The sequence below is a fragment of the Chiroxiphia lanceolata genome, chromosome 1, assembly GCF_009829145.1.
Source record: "Chiroxiphia lanceolata isolate bChiLan1 chromosome 1, bChiLan1.pri, whole genome shotgun sequence".
Taxonomy (NCBI): domain Eukaryota; kingdom Metazoa; phylum Chordata; class Aves; order Passeriformes; family Pipridae; genus Chiroxiphia; species Chiroxiphia lanceolata.
The window spans coordinates 98,409,437-98,434,923 of record NC_045637.1 but is presented as its reverse complement, the minus strand read 5'-3'; the positions used below and the strand labels follow the sequence as shown (position 1 = coordinate 98,434,923).

The 25,487-nt window shown below is 37.7% G+C and overlaps 1 protein-coding gene across 1 annotated transcript in view; it reads right to left on the bottom strand.

The window, feature by feature from the left end:
- Positions 1 to 18,961: 18,961 nt before the first annotated feature.
- ADCY1 (adenylate cyclase 1) overlaps positions 18,962 to 25,487 on the bottom strand; it is a 157,707-nt gene continuing 151,181 nt past the window's right edge. Inside the window, 3 exon segments of the mRNA XM_032707353.1 lie at positions 18,962 to 20,854; positions 21,698 to 21,822; positions 23,663 to 23,777. Of these exon segments, the coding sequence (XP_032563244.1) occupies positions 20,516 to 20,854; positions 21,698 to 21,822; positions 23,663 to 23,777 (579 nt within the window). The 3' untranslated portion in view covers positions 18,962 to 20,515.

The following is a 25,487-nucleotide window of genomic DNA, read 5'->3' as shown; positions in this document are numbered from 1 at the left end:
TGTTATAGAAGAGAAAATATTATTAAGTTAACCTAATTCATTCAGATGTCCCCTGCTTTCAAAAACAAAAAACATACAGAAAGGTATTATGACCCAACTGGATTTTGGCTGAAATTTTCCATTTTTTTTAAGACAAGAAGCTCTTATACTCTCAGAGCTGGTAAGTTTTCTTGAGTTTTCAACACATCCATGAACAATAGGTTACAGAGGAAAAACCAAACCAGAACAGAATTTCATGGCTTCACACTGACCACCTACAGAATCTAATTCTAATGCCTCCCTATCCTTTCTAAGGGCTTTCCACAGGCCCTTTGCTAATAATTAAAATTCCAGGCAACTGAGTTCTTGTGCTCCACAGACAATCAAAACCTGCATAAGCTTTCCCTAGGAAACCCTACACTAATCAAAAGGACTGTGCACAAGATCCCATTTGCAATGTCTAGCATTCTTTTTATAAAGCACTACGATTTGGATTAAACAAAGAAAGGGGCAGATTATTAGCTATTGCATAACTAAAAGCCTTTACCACAAGAGCTTTATCAGTTTTCTTCTTTCTGGTTTTTGCTATTGGGAGATCTTTAATCCCTGGTATTCCAGTAACAAGCCGTGAAGGTTCACTCTTGTGAGCTACTGCAGCCTCCACAAATGCTTTGGTAGTAGCTTGAGTTTCCATGTCACTTGACTCTTGATTTGATTCATCAGATGCCAACACAGTGGAAAGCCTCCTTCTAGAAAATACAAGCTGAGAGCTTTGGCTTTTTTCTTTATTTAATTCTTGCAAGTCAAACACTGTTGAAAGCCTTTTGGGGGACATATGAGGAAAGTATGCATTAATGCTTACTAATGATACTTGAGAAAATGATCTACTTGTATTTGATTTTGGCACTGGAGATCCATAAACTCTCTTACTGGTATCTTGGTCCTTGATTGACTGATTTGTCAGATCTGTAAGATCTGTTCTTGAAGGCATCGAGTCCACTGGGGTGCTGTGTTTCACCATTCTCTTTTTCAGAGATCTTTTAACATTTAGAAAAGAATCATCTTCCTCCAACATCTTGAAGACAGGTTTATTGCCTTAGGAAAATACAAAGATTGTGTCATTGCTCACACAGAAAGAGATGCAATACAAAGTGCTTTTTAACAGTAAGCTGTTAAATCAAATCCAAGGTGTTCCTAAATTCATGTCTACATTCTGTCTTTACATGGAATTTATCCTTTGTATAGATAAGTGTTCAAGGGTTTGGAAAACAGAACATAAGAAGACAGCTGGTCACACATACAACACTTCCCAGTCTTCTACATGTGAAGCTCCAAATGTGCTAGAAGTTTTTTATTAACCACAGCATCATTAAGACAGTGTTTTCTCCTTCAGAGTACACAACTAACATACTTTTGGGGTTGCAGCTGCTAACACTGTGTATGTAGATGAAAACTGTTAGATACCAGAGAGATTACCATAGTGTAGCAAAAATTCAAGTGCTCCTAAGAGATGTGCAGAGAATTCCTGGATTCACCCAGCCATTTCTTAGTCCAATGGCTATTTTGTTTCTCTTAATTCTTTAAAGGGGCTCATAAACCTCCCAGTCTCTCCTACCTACTTGATATTTGGCTTACTTCAGTTGATCCTAACCTTTGATCCTAAAAGTCTATTTTCGACTGAATTTACAACAATGGCAAGGTTGCTTTTGCTAGTAGCATTTTCCCCGTCCATTTGCAAATTCCCAACAAAAAGGAACTCAACTTCTTACACCTGGAGAAGCCCAAGATAAAAATATCCAGTTTAAAGTGTATTTAAGATAAATATCTCAATTAGATGAGCATTTAATACTTTTAGTAACTGCTGAACTCTTTGCTTTCATGAGATAATTCAGATATTTCATGCAGGTTGGTTGCATGAAGCTCGGCAAGGGGGCAGTATGTTTTATATGTTTGTATTCTAAACTGTATATAGAGGGATGCGTTGGTTGTACTTGGAGGGGCAAGACATCAGGATTATAATGAAAGGGGGCGCAGGAGGGCAGGGAGATATATTTGCTGAAGTAAAAGGCATTAGTTCTCCATTCCTTGTCAGTGTTTTGCCTCACTGTAAGATTTAAGTTTTCTAGGAGAGTTTCACATGCACTTTGTGTTTCTAAACACAAAGGAGGCAAGAGATAGAAACCAATTCTCTATCAGCAGAAATCGGCTCTTCTGTGGTTTGTTTGGGATTTTTTTCTCAAGGGAGGGAGGGGTACCCCATAATCACTTTTATTTGGATACCCATTTCTCCTCTCACTTCTCAGCAGTGCTATTGTGCGACACATTATAAGCAGCACTCAACCTACAGACACGGCCTTTTTGCTTTCCTGTTTAGACAGATTGACATCCCTTAGTCTTTATCATAGAAGCTTACTAGCTAGTAAGCTTACATGATTAAGCTCAAAGAAAGAATAAGAAGGAGTTTGCAGCCTCCACCCCTCCCCAAGCCTAACCTCAGCTATACATTTTAATGTTTTTCTCTTAATTGTTAAAGTTTAGATGGTCACTTAAAAAGTATTTTTTACTTCAATTAGTTTCTAACAAGTATTTTCAACCAAAGCTTATAAGGAAAATAACAATGACTTTTTTTATTTCACACTTCTCTGTACTTTTGAGAGATACATGTATACAAGCAACAGATTTTTTTCTGCTCTAATACCATTATAGATAAAGGAGATGAGAAGTCTAAAAACAACAGAGAAAGATAAACTATTTAAGAATGTCAGAGTGTACCAAGGAGAATACATTTTGCAGGAAATTTGATAAAATAAAACAGGCTTACCAGATCTACCAAGTTCTGTCCTCTATCTTCCTCTGTTTTTCAAGTGATCTAGCTTCAGCTGCTGCTTCTCTTCTTATAGACCTGCTAGCTACCCACCTGGCCATCCTTTGCTGCAGAGACTCCCCAATTAACATATTTAGCATTTTTTAGGAGTTTCAGCAGTGCTGCTAACTGAGTAGGCTACTGAATAGAAATCTAGAATTAATTAATCATAGGAAAATGGGCTAGTCAAATTATCTACATGCTATATTTATTGTTGTTTAATCTCTGGTGCTTGCTGTCTATTTCAATCAGAAAAATTGGTTAATTGGCTTCACATGGATGCTTAAGGCACATTGAGGATCTGTTGCAATATGGCTGTATGTTGATGAAGTATATCTGTTGCCATCTTGATTTTAAGTTTTCACTGCTTTTCTTGCTCAAAAAATAAATGGGAAATTAATATTAAATCTGCCATGAAAAAGCTCTTCTCTTGGAAAACAGGTAGTGAGAATAAACTGAAGATTTTTTTACTGCAGTGTGAATTTCACAGTGCTTGCCGCTAACAGCTAATTGGCAGCATTTTATTTTGAAGCATGTGTTTTCAAAGTATTGGCTCTTAGATTAGAATTGCATTGGTTTGAAAAGGTATGGTTCAGGAGGACCATAACTTTTGTCAATGGAAAAGCAGTTGGACCGCACCATCCGCACTGAATTGCAAGTCAGCTCTATGACGGGTGGCAGTAAACATCTAGCTATCACAATGCTATTGAGCAAGCACAGGTGTGAGGGAGCATGTGCACAAATATTGGGGTAACCCCTTTTGACAACGCATGACTTGTGGACCTTTAAAATATAAGTTGATCAAACAGACCTAATTTCAGGTCTTTTTGTGGGTAACTTGAGATTGTAGAGTGCATGTAGTGCAGACAGAGGGGCAAAGTGCTGATCTTGCAGGGATTTGAACTTGTGGTTCCAGGGAGTCTGGGCATTTCAAACTTAATCATAAACCACCCTCTCTTGCCACATTAATAGTTGCACTATGAATAGACAATTGGAGCTACCAGTTCAATATTTAGGAATAACAGTCTGTCAGTATATGGGGAAAGTTGCTAGGTTTAAATTATGCGCCCCTAAGGAACTGAAAGAGAGCTTGAGAAATGGAGGCACTTTACAATCACATGGATTGCATGAGTAAACATCTTGGAAATAAATAGTCTGTCCAGGATAAGCTATTTATTTCCTAAACTCCCAGGGGAGGTTCGTACAGGAATATTTCGAGAACTAAACAAAAACTATTTTGAGATACTTGTGGCTGGGCAAAAAAAAAAATTCTCAGTCCTTTATAAACATAGACCAACCTTTACCTCTTTTTGAATATTTGTAGTCAGTTTTCAAACCTTGTGGCTTGGTGAGCAAACCCACCAGATCAGCCATACTGTGCCTCGCAGAGCTCAGCAAGCCAGTTCCTTATACAGTACAGAGAGTGATGTCTTGACATGGTGTCACAATGTTTGTGCTGTCCTGATGTATCATCGGGACATAATATCACCTCTCCCAGCAAGGCAGTGTGACACAAACAACACTAAGCAGTTTGGACCTGCATGATAAGCTTCCTGCTGGCCTTGGCTTCCAGCTGCTGCTTTGCCCTCCTTGGGCATGGACATGAAACACCCAAGCTCTGACATGAGTGACACCTTGAAGGCTTCTTGCATCTTTCAAAGAATGACACATACTGTGTCCTGCACTCACATCTATTTATATTGAATCATTCCTTTACTAAATTCCTTGGTATGTCCATCTTCACCCTCAGCATTGTCTACTTAATATTTTGAAAGAATACCTCTCTAGGTCTGGATCCAGCCTTTTGGTCTATATTTACACACATTCCTCTCATTTGTTGTATAATGCAAGACAACACTCAATTCTAGCAATATTATTATGTAGGTCCACATATATTATATCAAATCTTTATGTTGATAAAGGCTTTATGTTTCTGTCCTGAAAGATTCTTTTGTTGATCTCATTTTAGGAGAAAATTTCATCTCCTTTCTAAATTTGCTCCAAAAATACAAAACCTACATAGGAAATGATTTAAATGTTTTTACTGCATTCCCTTGGGAAAAACATTAATTCTAATATTTTTACTTCCAAAACCAATAAAAGTGGGGAATATAGGAACAGCACAGTGTTTCGTTTAAATTTCACCCCTTTCATTCCAGTTCAAATGCATGAATTCACTTCAGAGACATGGGAGTTTGAGGAAACAGGAACAGGGCAAAACCAGAATTATTTTTCAGTTTACCAAGAAATAACATACATAGAGGGACAAAAATGGATACCTTTCCTCCTTTGACTTCTGGTCTGTGAGACCAGAAGAGACTATGAGTATTCATTTGCTGCCCTTTTCATTTCTTCATTTCCCACTCTGATGATGGCACCAAACAGTTCTCCTGAAGGAAACTTGGATGCTGAACCAACCCTTGGCTCATATGCTTCCCTAACATAATTTATTGAATTGGATATGTAATTCTAGTTCATGAAGTCACACATCTTGCATAAGTGTCCAAGCCATTAGGAGCTGTGTGCAGTCTTTCCTGGGCAGAACAGTATCAGGTCCTCTCCCTGCTCTATTCTGATGTTTTTAGGTGTAGAGAGGAATTCCACAAAGTACATAATAAGAAGTAGGAGTGGTAAGTAAAGCTCAACATTCTACTATGTTTGATGACCCATGGTGGGATGACTCTTGTTTGAAGCACTAGAAGGAAGAAGGAAGAGCCAGAGGAAGCATATAAATGGTGGTAAGGGAGTAAAAGGGGAGTTAAAAATAGAAGAAGAAATTGAGAGGTACAAAGGTGAAAATGCTTTCCTAAATTTAGAATCATGTAGAAAGAATAAATTAAAAGAAATGTTAAAGAAATGGGAAAGAAAAAGAAAAAATAAAAAAGAAAGGAAATTAAATTTTTTCCTAAAAGATTTAGAGGACTTGAGCCTCATCATGAACTAACCTTTGCAGAATAGTGCCTCCCTTGGCATGGAAAGCATTATGGTACAGTGGGCAAAAGGAGAAGAGATTGTGTCCCAGGAAGCTCCTTGGGCAGCCACAGACATTGAAACAGTCCAACACTGCCTGTGGACTTAACCTCTTCAGGTACATAAAGCTGCATAGATGAAGCCAGTGGAACTTTTCAAAAGCACCGTAGCACTTTTTCCACTTATTTCAGTAGGCTCTACTGAGAATCATGAGTTTAGTGATAGGGTAAACAATGGGGACATACATTTTATATATTTGTTTTGAAGACACTTTGGAATAGAATAGAATAGAATAGAATAGAATAGAATAGAATAGAATAGAATAGAATAGAATAGAATAGGATATTTCAGTTGGAAGGGACTTTCAATGGTCATCCAGTCCAGCTGCCTGATCACTTCAGGACGGACCAAAAGTTAAAAGATGTGATTAAGGACATTGTCCAAGTGACTCTTAAATACTGACAGGCACAGGAACCACTCCTCTAGGAAGCTTGTTCCAGTGTCTGACCACCCTCTTGGTAAAGAAATGCTTCCTAATTTCCAGTCTAAACCTCCCCTGACAAACGTGGCTTTGAGCCATTCCCGCACGTCCTGGCACTGGCTATCATGGAAAAGAGATCGACACCTCTCTCTCCCCTTCCTGTGCTCAGGAAGCTGTAGGGAGCAGTGAGGTCACCCCTCAGCCTCCTTGTCTCTAAACTAGACAAACCTAGTGTCCTCAGCTGCTCCTCACAAAGGAGAGCTTCCAGCCCTTTCACCAGAAAAACCTTTACTGAAACCTTCACTGAAACCTTCAGGACTATATGAATCCTCTGTAGACTGTTAAACAAACTGCAGAGCCTGAGAAGCATTATGTACGTTTAAGATCTTGCTCTCCAGCCACTTTAGAGATTTTGCTTTTTGGGTGACTTTCTTCACAACTGGTAGAATTCTACTGAATTATGATGTTATGATCACTGAAGAAAAATATGGCATTATTTATGGTGGTAATGTGTAAGTGGTATCTTTGCAACTGTGGGAACATCCCATCTTTCAGTATGACAATGACCTTTTTCTGTCCAGAGGTGACATCAATGTCTTTGTCCACTGTGTCCAGGAACACACTTATGTGTGACATACTCCAGTCTGGTCATAGGAGCACCTCATAAGCACCCTGAGAAGAAGGTTTTAGGGAATTCTGGATAAATAGTTTAGAAATCTTATAACCTGTCAGAAAAAAATGGCTCTGAACTAGCAATACACTGAGTCATGATGTGTGCTTCAGATTATACATTTCTACAGGTTTTGGGTATGACTGCTGTGACCAAATCTGTCCAAGTGGACAACAAATCTGATTTTGTGCACTCAAAGCCACAGTCTTGAAATACTTAGTGGTTTAATTGCTGCTCAGAAAGTCAAACCCTTATTTAAATATCTAAATCACTTTCCATATAATTCATTTCAGTAAGAGCTTAAGAAACAATGAGACTGGCTCTGTCTCTGAACCATTTAAAATAGTTTTAAATGCTTTTAATTTGGCTGTTAATGTTCAAAATTTTTCACTGAGGTCCACCAATTGCAGGGAATTCAAAATAGTATTTTAACAACCACTTTTTCTTGTGCTTTAATGTACCATTAGGACTGAGAAAACAAAAGCCTTAAGGAGCACACCTTTACCCCTTACAGACAAGTTCAGTGCCATGTCCTCCCTCAGTTTGGACCATCTTTACCTTCAGATGCAGTGCTTGGTGTCTATGTGAAAGGAGGATTAGTTTGTACATATTTAAAGATGCCGTTATATGAAGATGAATTATAAAACCTTAAGGTATTAAAAATTGTTGCCTCTCTTGGTTAAACAAGGTTATAATAGTAGTCAGTCTAAAACCATTATGGGAGATTTCAAATTGAGAAAAACTGTCTTTTTTATATAGAAGTCTGGAGGATCAATATTTGACTTCAAAAAGTCTAATTCCCTCAGTAGTAAGAAGCCAGGTACTCTTTAATAGCAGTAGAAGTCACTGACCTTGATAAAATCGATGCGTTACCACCTGCCTTTGTAATTACGTCAATCACTCCTCTTCATTATATGCTTATGCACTTCATTCTTACCAGAGTGCCACAGCATGTTCTGTCTGCATGTTGTTTATTCACTAGTTGGTGTCCTATACACTTTCTACATGTTTCTACACCCCAGAAGTCAATCTGAGTTAATGTTCAACTGGGTTCTTTCCTCAGTAACTTGCTGTGTCTTTTCTGATATGACTGCTCCTTTCTAACTATGTTGGCAGTGCTGCTGAGGAGCACATAACAGTATTGCCAAAGTTCAATAAACATACAGAGTAACTATAGAGTTCAGGGGAAAACAGTTGGTGCTGCTTTCATGACCTTTGGCAACAGTATGAGCACAGTTTGGCCAATGGCAAACAAATGTCTGACTTCAAATCTCTCAGCGACCAGAAAATGATGGATTTGTTTTACTTTATTACATCTAATAATAAACTAAAAATGCTGTGTTTGTGCAGTGCAGTAGTGTGGCCAGACTGAGTGTAGTCCTGAGCAGGAGGTAAGGCCAGGTGAGTATCAATGGCTCTTTCTTGTTGCAGTAGAATTGTGCAGATGAATCCCCAGGTGGTCTGAGATGAGGGAAAGCTAATGAATTCATCATCCCACTGACCTAGTGAAGCAGAGCATTTCTGGTAGGGAAGATCATCTGCTTCATCTGTGATGGTGTAGTTATTGATATGTTACGCTGCCTCTATGAAAGCCATCATTGCCATCTTTAGACTATGCCTTGTATATTCAATGTAAATATTCATGATAATAATGACTACTTCATCATTAGCTCTTTCTACTTCTTCATTGCTAGCTCTCTATGGCTAAATCTAATAGCCAACTAATGTCTGGTTATAAATATAGGAACAGCATAAAGCCTGGGAGGCTCATATTAATGTAATATTAAAAACCAGTTTCTATTCTCTGAGCTTTGAGCATGGAAACCTATGCAAACTACTGCTGAAATTGATAGCAGAAATAATCTGTGCAGGACTGGATGTTTAGGATCAGATCAGGGCTCTTAAGTAGCCTGACTATACCCTAAGATAACCACCCTTAAATGCTCTCTTCACAGTTCAGTGGGTTTAATGAGAGCTAAAATTGTCACAAACAATTTCTCCTATGTGGCTCACTTTACAGCTGTGACTTTTTTTTTTTTCATCAGAATAGTCCAAACAAGAATATGGTCCATTACCTGTATAATTGTTTCTTTCCATTGAACATCATATTCTGCCAGCAGAAACAGGGCATTAGGTGACCCATTGCTCGAGGGAATGGCTGCAAAACTGGAAGACTTTGACATAGATACAATGGCAATGCACCAATGTACACAATAGGGAATGTACATAATGTTCTCATTTTCTATGCTCCTCTTCTGCCTGTTTCAAATCAACACTATCCTCTGGTAATACTTCTGGACAAGAACCCCAGCTTTAATCCTAGGTTTATGCTATAGAAATGAAGTCTTTCTGGAATTCCTCATGTCCAAAAGTGCTACCAGAGCATATAAGCAATCTAATACTGATACTGCCTCATTCTTTTAGAAAAATAAATTTTCATACTGTTTCTGAAGTGATTCAGCTATGTAATGGAGCATGGCAGAAAAATGTTTCCAAGTCATGACCCAAGCCATTAATCCAGAATATATCTTGTTAACATATATGTATGTGAGTGTACATATATGTACACAAGTATAAAATATACTTTTACACAAGTATAAAAAGCTCTGTGTGTATTTATGTACATAAAATACCCCAGAACAACACTGGGAGGGTTGCACATTTTAGTATTATGAGGAAGCCTTAACGTACTAATGTGGCAGAATAGGCCCAATGAAAGATGAAGGCCAGATTTTCAATCCTTTTGACTTTAGCAGTTATTCTGATTGACACTTAAAGATTTGGCATGCTGTCTTTCAGAGGTGAAAGATAAAAAAAAATGGCTATGTAAGGCCTCAAACACTTCTCGCTGGTGCAATAGCAAACCAAGAACATTTCCATCACACCCCTGTCAACACAATAATTCTGTACAACTCACACTCCAAAAACAACAGCTGAGGAGACTTTGTCTAGCATAAAACCGCCATATTTGCATGGACAGGAATGAGGCACCTGAGCACCTCTGCTTCTGCTCTGAACTGGCCAAATAGGAGTCTGCTGTAATTCGGAAGTGGTACAATCAAATTAATTTGAATTACTCAAGCTTAGTGAGTCTCTTGCAAGGCATGTTACCTGATACACTTTATCAGTTTTTCAAATAAGTTTAAGTTAACCTACACATTTTTGCACTCAGGTTGACTCTGTATCTTGCAGAATATAAACTGCCAAAATCTACTCTTGGCCCAAGCTGACCAATTATTTCTGTCTTGTGAAAAGCGAGAGATGAGCTTTTCCTCCCCGTCTTCTGGTGTATGTGGCTGGTATTTTGCCAGTTATTGCAAGTTTACTTTCCTCTGCTTGCACAATGAATGGCACACTTGGCCCAAGCTGGCTTCCACTGTGGTCAATGCAGAAAATCAACAGGATTCAAAAGAGAGTTGAATTGTTCCCATGAGGTTCTTTAGTTCACAGCAATTCTGAAAGCAAAACTGGAGGATTTCTAGGGGCATGTTCTTAGTCTGAAAACCAAGAAGCTGCAGCTGGACCCTCTGAAAGACAGCAACACTCCCGCCCTCCCCCTCCCCCAAAAAGCCAAACCAAACCAAAACAATAATCTCAAAAAGCTGTTATTCAAGCAATTTTTCCTTTATTTTTAATTAGATTCCAGAAATTATAATAGTGCAAACACTCAGTATAAAAGTTGCAATAAGAAATTTACATTCCATTAACATTTCAGTCCATTCACTTTTAACATAAAAATAGGACAAATATTCAATTGCTCTTCTCAATTTAACAATCCTGAAAAGACTGGAAGATACTCTACAGTATTCTATTTACATAAAATAGACCCCGTATTATTAATGCAAATCAATCATTAGAAGTTACCAGTGTTAAGTTATTGTATTGTACTCTGTATATACATACATATATAGTATGGTATAGCTATGGTATAGCTATAGTTTTTTTATAGGTTCAGTGGGCTATAATAGTTGGAATAATGACATCTTGACTTACTAGTTCATCCTTAGAGCTAGGACTATTCATTTTACCTATGTAGATCCTTTCTTTTGTGATACAGTGGGCCTCCTCCTGGTCCTTTTGAAGTCACTGTAACACCCTATTTGACATCAGGTGGACAGGAATAGACACTAGAATAAGGCCTAATCTAATAATTCAATAATCACTGATGTTAATATTTTCATTATTTTATGGCTGTAAACAGGAAAAAAATTTCTACTGAAACTTTTTATGCCAATTACAATAGAGAGAATATACATTTGGTTTTCCCTTTGAGGAATGGATATCTCTACTGGATGCAAATAATTCTTTTTCCACAAAGTCCAAGCAAATATTCAAGTTAGTTGAGAAGCAATGCAGATTTGCTGCAAAACATCTGCAGGTAAGCAGCTGATAAGATTCCACTTGTTTCAATTCAACCAGCTTTATAATACTCCAAGACAGTATCCTTCCTCACTCTAATATTTTAATAGAGAGTGGCATCCAGGCACAGACAACAGGACTGCTTTTGAAATAGGTTTGCACAGGTTTGGTAAACTGCTAGGGAACATGAATTAGGCTACCCCACTCTTGCTTATCTGTGTCTCTTCTTTGGCGAGATGCTGCTCTGCCTGCTGGCAGGTTGAGCCTTACTGCCCAGCCTGCTGCCAGCTGCTGGCACCTGCATTCCCACCACTTTGCCCTTTCAGTTTTACTGTCACATCTACTGCTTCCTACCCAGATTATGTCAAAGCTATTTCTTTTCCCCTAAACATCTATTATATGAAAAATCTACTTTTTAAAAATATATTTTCTTTTTGAAAACAAAGTTTTGACAGCCTACAGAGGGAGATGGTAAAGCAGGCCCTGACTGGATAGTGAACACTAAACAAATATATGATGGCACATTGAAGATGAGTTAAGGGTAGAAGGGGCATCAATCTCTCAAGAGCTGCAGGTCCACATTTTTATGTCTGAAGAAGACTTATGTGGTGTTAAGAGGCAGGTAGGTATGCCTAGCTCCTTCTCCTCTTAGTGCTATGGTATTTATTACATTTAAATATATATAGGATGCTTAAAATCATAAATAAGCCTACAATATACTCTGTCATCATGTGTAGGCAGGCTAATATTGATTGCAGAACACATGGGCCATGTGGTCTTTTGCTTCCTACCTTAGGCTGCTGAACATTAATTATAAAACACTTTTAAATCTTTTAAATTAACAGACTGGAAAAATACTTAACATCTCATTTCCAAGCAGAATGTATAATGACATACTAGAAGGGCAGAAATTAACCTTCAGACAGCAAGAATACAAGAGCTTACCAGCAGGATAAAATCCAGACAGATGTCAGTTGTGACACAAGTTTTAGCCACAGGGATTTTAAGAGATGGGTCAAATTTGGCTGAGTCTACTTGAAACTGTGAAAGGTATGTATTACTACTGTTTTGCACCATTATCCACATTCCGTGTACAAACTGATAGTTTGCCCACAGATAAATCTACACATAAGTATATTATGGAAAAAGAACCTTCAAGAAGAGGTTTTTCACCTCTGTCAGAATTTCATTGAAAATCATACCACTGCTCTAAGATTTTCTGTATTATTAGTGCTAGAAATAGTAACTGTTCTTGGATTCTGGCTTTTAGAACAGTAACTCTAAAAGCATTGCTGTCATTCTTCTTATAACATTCTTCAAAGCTACGTCCATGTAATGACCAGCTGCTTGAATGTTGAAAAGAAACTCATCATTTGGTTTGTCCAAGTGCAATCATTTTACTAATTTTTTTTTCCTAATTGAACCCCAGTAGTGTTACTACAAAAAAGCAGGAATTCCAAGCAAGGAAGGATTTCTACTGTAGCAATAAAAAATATGATTATCATGAAGCAATTTGGTGATGCCCAGGTAATTAATTTTCATCTACATTTCATTGAAAATTGATATATTGCCTGAATGGCATTTGAAGTCTAAGAACAGAACAACCTTTGCACCCATGTGCACTAAGGAGCAAAAGACATGAGAAATCACCTAAGCAAATTTGATGTGACAGCTGAAATTTTTCATAACTGACACCACTATTGACAGGTCTAGGATTAAATCAGAAGGTCAGGCACTTGAAAGTAAGACACAATAGTGCGCATAACCATAGTAATTAAAGCCCACAACAAGAACTGTTAGCTGTTTTACTACCAGCAGGCTAACCTACATCTAGCAAATGTGACCAGTCCTGGATGTTTTTAGTCAACATGTTGCATATAAGCCTGTCTAAAGAGGAGGGCAGCCAACTTTTTCAAAGGAACTCCAAACTATCTGGTCAGATTTTTCTAGCACAATTGGACTTACTGTGTTTGCTGAGCTTTCTAGGAAATCTACTCTCTTTAGCTTTGACCCACATATACCTGTGCAGAGCCAACCTCCACAAATAATTGGAGCACTCCTTGCATTCACATAGGTGTGTTCATAGTAAACCAAAGTAGGAAACAAATTAGTAAAAAAGCTTCACAGTGATGCAGCACTGTTTCTTCCTTCAGTTTTATGCAGGTGTGACATGTCTGATGCCACTGAAGGCATAAAAAGGGGATCCTAATGTAAAGAAACAGATCCTCCAGGATGCAGTAAGGCACAAGCAAAACCAAGTCCTTTCAGCACATATGTTATGTATGTTAACCAATACTAATTCAAATTTCAAAGTGCTTCCTCATGATCTGAAAACAGGCATTAAAACCTTATTTTTGTTGTAATACGAATCCCACTGAGTACTCTGCCAGCTCAGATACTCCAGACCTATCCCATGTTTTACCACTGACTTCCAAAGGACTAATGGCCTTTCACATTTTTCTTTCAGTAACCACTATCTCACAGGCTTCCTTTTTTGTTATTTTGTACTCTTGCTAACTTTGTCCTTCTTTTTTTCTTCTTTCCTTGTTTTTGTCCTTGCACCAATCAGATTGTAAGTCACATCAGGCCACCTAAGCAGTGTGATATTTTAACGAGTAATTAAAGAGCAACAACAGCCCCTCCCTTTTATGTACTTTTTATACTTATTTACATTAATGTATATATTAATGATTTAGATTTGGCCTGAAAACTCAGTGAGAGTTGGGATTAAAAGTAACAGAGAGCTAAAAATAGTCTACACAGAGTTCTGGAAAAAGCCAATCATAAGCAGGGTTAGGGTAGAGAAGCAGTGTCCAGATTGTCATTATTCACAACAGTTATGCTACAGTGAGATGTATAACCCACTGAATTTGAGAGAAGTTAGTTTATGACTGTTGGAAGCCATTAACTACTGCAATGAAGCGAATCATCAGTACAAGGTAGTGATTCTTGTATGCAGGCAACAGGGATATATTATATGAATATACATCTTAATTTAGGATGACAAAAGTACTTGCAGAAGCTGTACTGCTTAATTAACCCTACAGTCACCTGATTAAACAAACAAATTAACAGATTTCTGAGTCTTATTATAAAACTAGTTCAAATTGTAAAATACAAGAAGTCCTTATCCAAAGCAGAAAGTATTCATACTCCATGTCCTTTCTCCTTTGCTACCAGAATCAGTATTATGCTCCTCCAACACTCCTCATTTATAATGCAGCAATTATATAAGTAATTTGAGAAGTAATCCTGAGTTGTAGTGAAACGGATATGACAACTGTAAAAATGAGGCATGAAAAATACCTCCAGAATTTAAAGTTTTGTTTAGCAGCATTATGGAAAAAATCAGATAGAGGATTGGATACTGATTTCTTATTCCTATGTCACTAGCTGACACGGGCCTCAAGTTGAGGGTTAGGCTGTGATGCCTATGGGAAGCATCACTGTAAGCATGGCATCAGCACAGAATCCAGATGACTCAAAGCCAGATAAATTCAATGAATCCTAGTAGTTTCATTAAATACTTTCTGCTTAGCAATAGAAACTATCTGGAAAATGAGTCAAAAAAGCTAACAGAAATAAGGCAACAAAATTAATTTATATATATAAAAAATATACATACATATATATATATATACGTATATATATATATATATACGTATATATATATATATATGTATGTATGTATCCAGGAAAACAATCTGTTTGCATGATGTACTTTTCACATACAATAACTTATTACCACATTAGAAGAATACTCTGGGTAACATCAATGGGCCAAATTCACCTCCCCTACCTTCCATAGTGTTGCACCTGCATACAGCAAGGACAGATTTGATACTTGGTCCTTCGTGATGAAAATACTACAAAAAATGCAGTATCAGAGAATACCTATTGAATGTGAGATATTATACCATTATGAACTAGAATATCTGTTTGCTTTTTATATTACAATAAGTAGTTTATTGCTTCTAGTGACCAGAAGGTACCTTATGAAGACATCTTAGATGTTGATAACACTTTTTATATACCGTTTTATGGACCTTGGAACACTGAGGTTGGCAGATCACAATCACTAAGTTATTTTTTCTTCTTTATTGCTGTTTGCATTTGATTTGCTGAATGCACATGCAACTAGTGGATTAACTGTGCCAGAAGTGATATGTTAAAAACATTTAGGAAAACTTGCTAGTTTGTTTTGTTTTACTGAAGTCAGGCATGAATGGCATGCAGTAGATTGCAAGGAAAACCAAAGGACGTCCATTTTCAAAGGATATATATCTCCATGCACATGTAAATGTCTCTTACAAAAGTCATTAATTTTTGTTAAAAGTGTGCCTTTTTGCCTCTTTTTATACAAGTGTACATGCAATTACCTGTCCAAGCTAAAACTATTTACAAAATTTCATAGTACAATACATCTTTTAAAGTGAATAATACATGAAAGGCCTATGTTTTCTGTTGTTTTGTACACACTGTACAAGATTAAAAATAATAAGGCATTATAATACAGGTTTATCACAAATTAAAAATGTCAATTTTCACTGTAATACAAAACTCTTAACTTGAAAGAACATTATGGCTAAATAGTCCTCCTGCCTGGGCAGACACCATACAGAATCTGGACTTGCTGATGTAAGAAAATGCATTGTTTCTGCTACAAGCAGGAATCCAATGAAATGATTCATGCTACTTACTAATGTGTTCGACTCCTCAAAGCACTGAAATGGCACAGGTTTCCCTTAAAACAGTGACTCCCAAGTACTTTATTTTGCCCTACAGATAAATTACAGGCAAAAGCGTGAAAGAGATTTAGGTGCATGACCTACTCTTGGTTACAGTGTTTTAAAATGTTCAGTTCAGTACTGACATGAGACATCATTATAACCCAAAGAAGAACTTGGCCTATAGAAGCTCAACTCCTGACCTTCACAAGCATGCTAAACTCCTGGTGATTGCTGCAGGCCTTGTGGGTACATAGGGGATGCAGATCCAGCCCTAACAAGTTGAAGCTTTTGTCTCTTGGTCTCACCTAGAGAAAGCAAGGGAGCATTCACATGTGTTTTGGTGAAGATAAGGGTGTGTGACTTACCACAATGGGAAGCAGCTACAAAAACCTACGCATTTTACAGGCTGGATAAAATAGCTTTCTAGTCAATGTAAATGGAATACGTTTGGAAATATCTAGCCAGTAATTCAACCAGTCTGCAATTTCAGCAGAGAATAATAATTAAAAAATCATTTGAAGATAAAGGTAGTATAGGAACACTTAGAAATTAGCTCCCAAGGCTAAAGATCTCTGACGCTTATATCCTTATATAAAGAATGAAAGACTTCAATTATTACTCTTATCTGAAAGAGAAAATGTGCAAATTGATGTGAAATATTGTGCTTGCTGTTGATAGACACTGACATGCCAAAATGGCATCACTTTGTTGTAGGGCTTATATCTGTTAATTGTTTCAAGCTACCTGCTGCACAAAACAGTGAACAGAAGTACAGGAGACTATTCTGCCCACAATGTGACAAGTTACTATCCTCAGATAGCTTCTCTAATTTGGCAGAAAATGTGCATTTGTGAGGTTTTCGCAAATATTACTTCCATATATATTTCCCCCTCTTTCCACACATGAAACCTACTGACATGTCAAAGATTATGGAAGAGCAGAGAGATTAAATATGCTATTTAAAGCTGTCCCACAAAAGCTGGACTTAAACAAATTTACACAGAAGAGGAAAGTGGGGAAAATTATATGAATAGGGAGGGAAAGCATAAAGGTAAAAGCACAGTTGCACCATATCATGATTTCAATGGGCATTTAGTTTTCCCTGTTGAAATGGCTGCTGAATACTGCCTATCAATTTCACATGATTTTTTACTGATTTGTGTCTTGTCTGAACTTTTTTCATGACTTTGTACTGGTCAGTCGAGGACTACATAGTAATATATAGTTTTCCCCACAGTAAAACCAGCAACAACAACCATAACAAAAATATGAAAAACATTAATGACAGGATAATGATGTTAATGATGATGAACTTAATGAGAATAGTGTTAACCTGGCCTATTGGAAGGTGTTCCTGCCGATGGCAGTGGAACTGGAACTAAATGCTCCTTAAGGACCCTTCCAACTCAAACCATTCCATGATTCTATGACTCAAAAGTCTGGAAATTGACTCCAAATACACCATAATTGATGCTGTAAGCTAGCACATGTGCACTAGCTTGCCTGCACTACCAAGAAGCCATCCTGGTCCACTCAACCTGCTCTGGGAGGCACAAACCTCCTGCAAAAGTGCCAAATGAGAAGCTGATGATGGACTGTGTCTGTCTGGTCCTTTCCATTCGACATGGAAAACACTCTTACAAAAGTCACATGCCTCATTTGGCTGTTGGAAAGGAGGATCTAGCTTAGAAAATCTTCGTACCTTTTCTACTAACACCTGCTAATCTTTTAAAATAAATAATCCAAATTTACGTTGCTACATGATCTTCCAGTGACATTAGCAGGCTGGGAATGGGTCTGTGAATGAGAGCAGTCACAAAAGTATTAACAGTGGGGATCTGTTTCTGCTCACTGTCCATTTAGGGATCAAAGAAGCAATGGCAAGATGCCTATATCTTGGACCTAATAAAAATAATAACAAATAAATAATTTCATTGCAAACTTTTGGGTCGGTCAATGAGTGTATTTGTTTGATGTGTTCATGTACTACCAGATCTGATGCTAGAATCTGAAGATTCTTTCATTCTGTTATTATCACTGAAATGATACCAAACTCACTGATTCAAAAATTCTGTAGCATGGAATCTTTAAGAGTGGAACTGAGTGATTAATGCTATTGCATATAATGCTTTCCAGCTTTGTTAAATATTTAACTGCATGATAATTTAGTTCTTACAAACTAGTTAGACAACATAAATATGCAGTGTGCTTTACATGAATACCACTTATTCAGCTTAATTATGTAAATATTTGTTCTTTTATATCTGTATTCTCTACATGTATTTATTTAAATGGCTTTGGATGCCTCAAAACCAGAAATAAATTATTCTAGAAGAATAGCTGTGAACTGGATAGTTATTAGGGAGATAAAGAAATGCAGTGACTTTCTACAGACCAACCAGTATGCAGACACCCTGTACAGTACAGTTAGGAAGCAGTTCTCAGGTTTTTATAGTCACTTTAAGCACAACACTAACTTTGCTAGCTTTGTAATGAAGCACCTAGCTGACAGGGTACATAAAAATTAATTTAAAACCCTGTTGAAAACCACTGGAGTCCCACAGTAGCCTGATGTGGCTACATGAAGAACAGAAACTCATGTAACATCTATTTACCTATTTGCATCTGCTGACACAGTATTTGTCCATATACTTTGACACAAACACTGACTGTTCCAAAGTAAAAGCTGATCGCAGAAGAATCACTCAGAATCTTCTTTCCACTGAAATCTGTAATAAAATAGGCCCTCTAAAGGGAAACGTGAAATCTAGTACACAAGTTTTCTATTGTACAATCTGGACAACTTCTGTAGTCTAGGGTGGGGTTTTTCATTTTAGTGGTGGTGGTGGTGGTGGTGGTTTTTGATCTTGAGTTTTTTGGGAGGGGGAACAGGGATTGGGTTTTTTTTTGTTAAAAGGACGTTTTGCATGTTTTTAGACAATGTAAAGTTTTGCTTCTCTTTTGGAAAGCAGTGAGATTAGTTAACCTGTGAATCCCCATCAGGACAGTATGGCACTGGTCTATAGAGTACATGTCCCTCAACAGGATGACCACCAACTGCCCCCACCTTGAGTACAGAGATGCACTCCACATTTCATATCCAAATCAGCATTTCAAGATGAAACCATGGACAATAGGATGTGGGCTGCATTAAAGAAAAAAGCTGTCAAAATATGTTCCCTTTTATGCAGATTAAGAGCAGGCCTCACTCTCCTGGCACAGGAGAGTGCTCCTCGTTTGGGCAAAGTATGACTGTGCTTGTTTCTCAGAATTATAGCTTTCTATAATTGTACAGCTTTGAAGAGTGAGCCTGGATAGAATCAAGATATAATAAAACTGTGGCATAAATTTAAAAATCAGTTAAGATGTAAAATTATGTTGGCAAACATACAAATGTCACAAAGCTAGCAACAGCATGTTTGGCACCAGCACAGGACTATTCTTTGAGCTGTTTAGAAAGGTAAAGCTAATCCTGGAACTGAGCCAGACCTGTGCTATTTCTAAAAGCCTGAAATAATACCATCCTTCTGCTCCTCAGAAAAATCAGCACTGTACATAAAGGAATGTTTCTATATTGCATAAGCATATTGCTGTGCTTGCAGGGTGGCTCCTCTGTCTTGCACAGAGTCGAATGACCTACAAAGAGGCAGTAAGTTCTAAACTCTACCACTCTTTTTTTTTTTTTTATGGAAAGAATATATATTGTTCTTCTGCCTAAACTTTAAGCTCTGTGGTTTACCTACTTCATATCCTAGTGTTATGGTTTGATTGGAACTTTTTGGAAATTTTTGAAGCATGCAAGGAGAACTTTAAAAATTACATAGGGTTTAGTAATTAGCTGAATCCAGCCTTCATTAACCTGCCATTGACAGCACAATAAACACTGTTCTCATTGCTTTAACTCATGCACTGGGAGCACAGTTTCTCTAACTCTTGCTGTAGCTCTGGAGAATCTCCAGGTGCCCCATATTCCATGGTGAAATGAAGCTTTCCTAATCCCAGGCACAACAATGCTGGCTATGACAGAAAGAAATCTCTTTACTATGTCATTGCAGGTGGATGTGTAAATAAATACACATTTTTTGTTTATCTCTATAAACCTCTATTAAGTCTACACAGAACTGTTTGTATATGTGCATATATAGATTAAAACATATATATACACACATACACATAAATAATTGCTTGCACATTTATCTAATCTTTTTCAACTACCTTTTAAAAATGCCATGAAAATATTCCTCATTTCCAGAAAATCCCATTTTGACTTTTCCTAACAGAATTGCTAGCCCTTATATGTTCCATCCCAAGAGTTTGTTACACAGTCCCCAAGTTCTCTTTGGTTGGGTTGTAGTGGTCCTTGGTTAATGCCATGGCCTATGACCTCTGACCTCTTGGTAAAAATTCAGTCAACCATTGCTCTCCAAGTGCACTGCAGATGACACAACCAAATCTCCTTTGTTCTATGCCTCCTTCACAGCTGGTACAGAAGGAAGATAATGCAGTGTTTGATTTGTGTGACTGGCAGACGCTTGACCTGCTCCAAGCCCAGGTTTTGCAGTAAAGCTAGCAACTGAGGACACCGATGGACAGCTGGTACCCAGTTTTGTTTGAATGTTTGCCCTCCCATAAGGGTACATTTTTCTCTCTAAGTTTAAAGACCGTGTTTGGGAATTATTTCCATCAGTCTTTCCTTCCAGGAAATAGGTCAACATTTCACCTTTTCCCTTTACACTGACTTTACCCCTGCACACAAATTCATAACTGCACCTTTTTAATATCCGTTGAACTTCTTCTGTCACCTGAAGACAGAAAAAAAAAACCCAACTGTTACTTTTTTCTGTTCATGTAACTTCTCACTCCTCTTTATTTTACTTTTCTGTCATGAAATATGCATAAGCACACTGGATGAGCACCTACAGCTGCTCTCAGGCTTACTTAGAATTTTCTTAAAGAAGTAAAGATGACCAATCTAACTGGAATCTGCAAAGCAGAACTTCTGGTCTTGAACCGAATAATTACACAGCCAGATTAAGTTCTGTCCAACAGAAATGTATAACCAGATTGTAAGCTCAATCAGTTCCAGTGATGTTAATTTGCTGCAGGAGTCCTTTTGATCCCTGGAGATTAAACAGGTATTTTGGATAAATGACTGCAAGAGTTCATTGAGGTTTTGAAAGGTACACCATAGGTTCTAGCTAAGCCCTAGTAGAACAACAATGTTCTCTGTTTGCATCGCCTCTCCAACCCAAAGTATCAAAGGAATTTTTAAAGCTACATAAAATGCAGTAAGATGCAAACAAACATAGATCCTTTCCCTGTAGGTCTTATTCAGGCAAAATTTCTACAGTACCAGGACTGGCAGTGTCAGCATTCCCAGGCTTGCCTCCAACTGTGTGCAATGAAACAGAGAACTTTCTTCTAATGGGAAATGATTTATTTAAGGATTTCATTGTCTCCAAGGAGTGAAGCATATAAGATGGAAAACAACTAGATCTCTGATGCTTGAGTCACCTGGAGAGTGTTGCCCTTTTCATTAGAAGAAGATAAAGTGAGGCTGCGTTTTCTAAGTGGTCTTGAAAATGTAACTATATGTAAAACAGGAAGTATGTAAACGTTGCAAAATTGTCTTAGAATGCACTCACCTGAATTTTTCCCTGCACTCCAGTACTATCCATCCGGCTGGCAACATTTACAGTGTTCCCCCAGATATCATACTGCGGTCTTCTGGCTCCAATGACTCCTGCTACTACTGGCCCAACATTAATACCTAAAATTAAACAATGAGTTTGGTTTCAAACACTACAGTATATTATCCAAGGGAAACATGAATCCTACAAAACAGACTCAACACAAGTAAGTGCCTTAGAATTTTTCTGCTCATAGGACATAATTTATGTTAACAACATGAAGCTGAGTCAGGGGAGGTTAAGGTTACATATCAGGAAAAGGTATTTCACCCCAAGGGTGGTTGAGGGGGGAACAGATTCCCCTGGGCAGTGGTCACAGCACCAAACCTGTCTGATTTCAAGAAGCTTTGGGGCAACATTCTCAGACACATGGTGAGATTCTTCGGGTGTCCTGTGCAGGGCCAGGATTTGGACTTGATGATCCTGATGGGACACATCCAACTCAGCATATTCTATGATTCTATGCTGAATTTAATGCCAACTGGACTTCTGTATTTGCAAAAGGTTTATAAACAAAACAAAGGCATTCCTTGAGATATCTTATTAGACATGCAATATGATAGACAACATAAAAATTTGATTCTTTGGTGGATTTTATTTATTTAAAGAAAAGAAGAAAAATAGTGCTAGTCCAGAGTTAAAGCTGTAGACAAGACAAACTGTTAGTTTTTTAATTGGTCCCTACAACTTCCACTGCAGTTGCACTTATAAAGCCTTCTAACAGAGGTTTTCCAAGTGGAACAGAAATAATGGTCTGGAAGACACAAGGATTGGGGTAAGGGAAGTGTGTCACATTGGCTATTAATACTAGACAACTCAGATCAGGAAAAAGACAAAAGGATTGAAAATGGCTCAAGCACTTTTTGGGAAACTGCAGAGCTTGATTCTACATTTCTGACTAAATTTGACACCTTGTTTGGAAGATAAAAGAGTATGTGTTCCTTCTGAGTGCCCTGAAGAGCTGAAGATACTAAACCCTGCAAAAAATTCCATGTGAGGGCTTTCCCAGGCAAGTTATGCAGAAGAATGGGGGTTACACATCTGATCCTTTGTGAACCTGGAAAGACCAGTTATAACAGAGTTCAAAGAGAATTTAGGGTTTATAATTATCAAGATGTACAGGAGGTCAAATATGTGTAACTCTCCTATTGCTGCCTTTGATGTCTTGGGTCTTTCTCAATCTTACACTGCTAGCAACTTTTGTTTTTCCCTTGTCTGGCCTATTCTCACAATTCAACCATGAAAATGTGTGGAGAAAGAAGCTGGAGAAAACTATCTGTTTTGGAATATGCAATGAAATGTGAACAGCAGTGGAAGTAACATTGGAGAGGAGTAGAATGCAGGGAAGAAGGGGAAGAGGGGAATGTGATCTCTAAGAAGATTGTGAGAAAGGACTCTGAGTGGTAAGACGTGTAATAACGTGTAAAGGATTGCATGGGAAGGGTTGTGTTGGGAAGACCAGAGGATTTGATTTGTTGGAGAAAACAGGACTGGTTAAGGTGATTTGGCATCTGTGAACAAAAAGCTCCCATCACATTTTTAATGCCAACAAAGCTTTTGCAGATTTAACTTAATAGCTAAGTACACTAAGACCCAGTTTTCAGCAGTTTAGCAATGCAAAGCAGTGTAAGCCACAAGAATGGGCACACTCATAATGTTGCATGAAATTAGTTGTGCAGTTTCCTTTTAGGGGTGCATAGATTAAGTAAACACATTAGAATTGGACATAATTGTAATTCCTTAATACTAATGCATACCATCCAGCCTGCTGACTTTCTACGTGAGGGTGACTTTCTCACTAAAGGACAATTTTCAGCTTTAATCATGAGGGCAGGACAGGTAATCCTTTGCTGACAGCACAGGGAAAGCCAACAAAAAACAATGTTCTGCTTGTGTGATAATTGTAGAAACGTGACTTACCAACTCGCAGGACAAAATCATTGTAGGACTGATAGTTGATTTCATCAAGAACGTCAAACATCTCTATTGCAAAATCTGCCAGTGTACTCAGATGGGAATAAATTGATTTTTTAGCCTAGAAACAAAATTGTATTGCACATTAGATTTGTATGATACTGAGAGGCAGGTGAAATACCAAAGTGAAAAACAATGAAAAACTCAGGACAGATGGCTTAGGAAAAGAATCTAACCAATTCTCCTGTTCGTGAAAGGAAACTTTTGATGGTAGCTAAAGCACATGCACTCTTTGCTTGAGTGCTATTTTTTTTCTTCTCTCTCTCTTTTTGATTTCTGGGAAGAATAGAAAACAAAGTTCCCATGGTAAAGTGGTTCTGTTGCTAGAGAGCTGCAGATGTTTGTTGTGAGTGTGGCAGGGAACATAACCTGCTTTCTTACAAAACTACTTTGCCTGGTGATTATTAATAACTATAGTTTCTGCCCTCTTCTCCCTCTGGGGCTTTTGCTAGCTCCCAACTCCATAGGGGGCATGCTGCTCCCACTGACAAAATTTCTGTTGCGTTCAATCCTGTGAGACGCAGAACACCCCTATGTTTTTTCCTTTCCAAGCAAGCTGAAGGGATTTGTTATAAAATGTATCTAAATGAAGTACAGCAAAAGAACCAGAAGGGATCAAATGAAATGCTGAAGTATCAACTTTTAACTAAAACCCCAAACATAAGAAAATAATTTTTACAACTTCAGGCTAATTAATTAAACTGTAGAGCGCATGGTCAGAGGATATTGTGATTTCAAAATTTCACAAGAGTCTAACATAGTTACTCAAACTCATGAAAGAAATATTTGCTACACAGTAGTAAAAAGACATTAACTCCAGAATTTCTTAAACAGCATATCATTAGAAAGTAGAAAAGAGAGGTTTGTGTATTTATCCTGTAACTCACGCCCTTCCCCCAGGATCTACCTTTGGTTAGTTAAAGACAGGTTACTGGAATAAGCCTTTGATTTGGCTCAGTATGATTGCTTTTATGTTCTGCTCTTATTTGAATAAGAAATATGAATTTTGGAACAGATTTGCAAAGTGAAAGTAGGCTAAAGGTAGGATATGGTGAAAGAAAGGCAGGGTCAGTGGCAGCTTCAGTAGGGTGTTGCACAACGGGATTGTGGAAGCTGGCATGAGATGAAAGCTTGCTGAGTTTTTGCCATCATAGCGAGATTTTATAAATGCAGTGCTTGGCAGTGGCTGACAAACCTGAGAAACCAGTTGCTATTTGCTTTATTCTACTCAGTTTGATAGGGCTGCTCCATGTGACTGGGAAATTCACAAAAAATTAGTTCTAACAAAAAATTATAAAATCATCCTTGGGCCAGTCCCAAATTTTGGAAAAAAAATATTTTTATTTACCTGCCTGGATATCTGGCATTATGCTTTTTACAATGTAAACTAGCTAGCTCTACTCTTTTCCAGCACCATCAAGAAAAAGGAAGAACAAGAATTAAGCTTAAAGAGCTTATGGCTACAGTCCCAACAGAGAAGGAAAAAATATTGAATGTCTGGAGGAGGGAGGGAGTCATGCATAGTTTTATTTGATTTCTAATCTTCTTTATATTCCTTATCCTTCCGTTTCTTTGCTGTCTAATGAATGCTGTGTTTTTCTGCAGTGCCCTTCAGGGTCGCAGGAGAGAGGACTTTTGACAAATACGAAATGTGCTGCAGGTCATAGATGCATCTCAATAGGTTTACTGGCAAACTCTTTTGAACCTGCACTGAAAACCACTGGTGAAGTCAGGATCTTGGTGAAATACACACACAAGGATTTTATATTGT